The sequence below is a fragment of the Euprymna scolopes genome, chromosome 30, assembly GCF_053919585.1.
Source record: "Euprymna scolopes isolate OS-2025 chromosome 30, ASM5391958v1, whole genome shotgun sequence".
In the NCBI taxonomy this organism is placed as follows: Eukaryota; Metazoa; Mollusca; class Cephalopoda; order Sepiida; family Sepiolidae; genus Euprymna; species Euprymna scolopes.
In genome coordinates, this window is record NC_136511.1 from 37,973,099 (window position 1) to 37,976,828 (window position 3,730).

The 3,730-nt window shown below is 42.0% G+C and overlaps 1 protein-coding gene across 1 annotated transcript in view; it reads right to left on the reverse strand.

Moving 5' to 3' along the window:
* Nucleotides 1-918: 918 nt before the first annotated feature.
* LOC145254750 (uncharacterized) overlaps nt 919-3,730 on the reverse strand; it is a 10,381-nt gene continuing 7,569 nt past the window's right edge. Inside the window, exon 2 of the mRNA XM_080113489.1 lies at nt 919-1,312. Coding sequence (XP_079969615.1) covers nt 1,076-1,312 — 237 coding nt within the window. The 3' untranslated portion in view covers nt 919-1,075. The remainder of the gene's footprint in view (nt 1,313-3,730) is intronic.

Here is a 3,730-nt window from a genome sequence, read left to right on the forward strand (position 1 = left end):
TATTATTATTATTATTATTATTATTATTATTATTATTAATTGATTGATTGATTCGAGCGACGGCGGATCGCTGGATCAATTATTATGATTAGAAAAATAAACAATTAAATTGGAAAAAATGATTGACATATAATAATATCGCAAAAGGAATGCAAAAATAGAAAATAGATGCAAACATGATTTTGGTTTGCATACACAAATAACTAGATTGGGGTTACATAAGCTGTTGGTCTGAGACACGTAATGACATGTGATGAAATGTAGATTTGGGGAGATTCTGGACAGTTTTTAGCTGGACATCAGAGAGAACGGACGACTCAAAATGACGCAGGGGGCGGCGTCATTTCAGCCAGAGATTATGTAATCTCTGAAAATACCGACCGGATCATGAAAATAAATGTTCGTAAATAATTCAGGTATATGTTCTGTTATTTACATCTGTTAAAAAGAACTGTTTGTCTACAACTGTTTCAATACGTCCACGTCAATCGTTTCCTGTTAGAACTGTTGCATAAATGTTAAAATATACACACTAGACGATCAACTAAATGATACGACGTATATACATACACGCATTTACACGTACATGAATATACAGAGAAAAGATAAACCCCACTATTCAACGTGTACGTCGTTATTTTCATATACATACACATAATATAACTTGTACGTCGTTATTTTCATATACATACACATAATATAACTTGTACGTCGTTATTTTCATATACATACACATATGTATACACATACATACACATAATATAACGTGTACGTCGTTATAGAACGTATTCATACACCTGCCTATATAACACTTGTAAAACACGCGCAAGGATACTGATGTGACAGAGTCTGGAACTTGGTTGACAGCGTGTGAACTATTAGATAAGAGGCTATAAAGGTGAGAGAAAGGAGAGAGAATAAGGATGAAAAGGATGAGTGGGATAAGTAAAAGGATAAATGTAGTGTGAGATAGAGAGGTAGATAAAGATAGAAAAAGAGAAAGAGAGAGAGAAAGAAAGAGAGAGAGAAATATATTAAAACTTTTATTGAAAAAAAATCAATTCAGATAACTTGATTATACAGAGTCGTCTTCAGCCTCAATCACAGCCTCGATATGGGTCTGGAACTGGGAGTGCGCCTTTTCCACAAGCGCCAGCACAAGCTTGGCGACTACTCGGCAGATGGCGGCGATCAGGCTTGCTTTGGTGTTGTGAGAGGTCATGTTGGTGATGTTTTCGACGGATGACCAAACGAAATAGTCAAGCAGGTTCAGGTCGGGAAAGAAAGCTGCTTTCAGGACTGCCAGCAACCACTGTAAAAGAGTAATAAAAAAATGCAAGAGAGCTATATGCCCAGTCTGTTAAATCCAAGGTAGCTGATCAGCGGCTTGGTTCCCACCAGTTTTGGCAAATAACAAATAGGATCCTGAACAGAAGTGTGCGTTCTATCCCAACCATTATCAATGGACCAGAGGTCATCTCGTCAGCGTCAGACAAGGCCAAACTATTTGCAAAGAACTTTGCAGCTAATTCTACCCTATGCGACGAAGGCCATCAACTCCCCATATTTCCTCCTATAACACAGAACAAGCTAGGTAACATACAAATATCCGTGCATGAGGTCGCCAAGCTAATCAAGAACCTAGATTCCAGTAAAGCAACTGGCCCTGATGAAATCCCAATTATAGTGTTAAAAAAGTTTCAACCAGAACTTGCTCCCATACTTACGAAACTGTTTAAGCGCTGCCTTAAGGAGAAGTGCTTTCCGACTCCCTGGAAGACCTCATCAGTTTGCCCTGTATTTAAGAATTCAGGTGATAAGTCATCTCCCTCTCAGTACAGACCAATAAGTCTCCTGTGTGTTATGAGTAAGTTGCTGGAATCCATATTAAATAGAGAAATAGTCAACCACCTCAGCAGGAATAACCTTCTTAGTGACACACAATATGGTTTCCGCTCTGCAAGATCTACAGCAGATGTGCTGACGGTTATATCACACAGGATTAGTGAATCTCTTGACAAAGGCTTCCTTTCTAGGGCAATTGCTCTTGACATATCAAAGGCCTTCGACAAGGTATGGCATAAGGGTCTACTTCACAAGATTTCCAGCTACGGTATAACTGGAAATGTTTCTCAATCATTAAATCATTTCTCTCCGATAGGCTCATAAGAGTAGTGGTAGATGGACAAAAATCGGAGGCCTGCAATATAAATGCTGGAGTCCCTCAGGGGTCAATCCTAGGCCCAACTCTCTTCCTGATCTACATCAATGACCTCCCTAAACACATACTTAAATCATTCGTTGACATCTATGCTGATGACACGACCATCTATGGCAACACATCAAAGGCTGTAAATGACAAAGTTCTCTCTGCGCGTGGTTCAGTGGGGGGAGATGTGGCTGGTTACCTTTAATGCATCCAAAACCAAACTCCTATCCTTACATCATCAACGCTCTGATCCCCATCTGGCATCAATTGTGATGGATGGCTCTCGTCTGGGTGAGGCCCCGTGTTTTGACAAGCTTCTGGGTTTGACCTTTACTCCTGATCTGAAATGGAACACGTACATCAAGTCTGTTGCCAAGGTCGCTGGAAAAATGGTGGGATCCTTCTACCGCTCCAGAAGATATCTCACTACTGATGCAATTCTCTATCTACATAAAAGCCAAGTACGTCCAAGGATGGAATACTGTTGCCATATCTGGGCAGGAGCTGCTAAAAACAGCCTATCCTGCCTTGACAGAGTACAAAATAGACTTCGTGGCTTAGTGGGGGATGCCCTTTTCTCTACCCTGCAACCTCTCTCCCACAGAAGAGACGTTGCGAGCCTATCCTTGTTTTATCGTTATTTCCATGGCAGGTGCTCGTCTGAACTCCAATCTCTGGTCCCCCCCTCGCCAATCTTTCACGAAAAACACCCGTCTAGCTGAATCCACTGTGAAAAATTTCCCCCACTCTATATCTGTGCCTAAATCAAAACGCGGATTCCATGAACAAAGCTTCTTTCTTAGAAATGCACGGCTGTGGAACTCTGTTCCGTCTGCCTGCTTCCCACTGGACTACAACTTGGATGTGTTCAAGTCCAATGTTAACAAATTCCTAATGAACCGCCCCCTTAAGTAAACACTTCATCAAATCTCCACACTAACGTAATGTACTTGCAATAACCCTTATCCCTGAGTGACTTCCGGGCCTTGATAAGTGGTGATCACTGTGTAAAAAAAAGGGGGTGGATTCAGAGAAGGGTACAAAGTCGTGCCACTCCTTCTGAAGCTAAGCCAGGGTCTCTTTGGACTTGTGGTCGGCGCCGAGTCTTGCTACCACATCCAGGGTCTGCCAAAGGCCACCTGATTGTACCACGGGATCACTACACTCTTCGCCACATCCAGGTACACTTTGGTGTTGACTTTCAAGCCGACTTCAAAGATACGAGGTGGCATGATGTGGCCCTCACTTGAAACCACATCAAAGATCATAACTATGACCGGAAACTTTGTTTTCATCACTCTGGGCACGTCCCTGTTATTCGTGGCAATCCAGCGATGCCTTTTGAGGGTGCTGGCAATGGTCCTGTTGTCATAACTTGGATCGGTAGAGAGCATGAGTTGTACAGCGGTGCATCTCCGATCTTGCTCATTGAACACTGTGTCACTTTCAGACATTATAGAAGACTCTAATCACTTTTGCAGTTTGTACACTACTGGCCAACTAGTAGTTGGTCTGCAACAA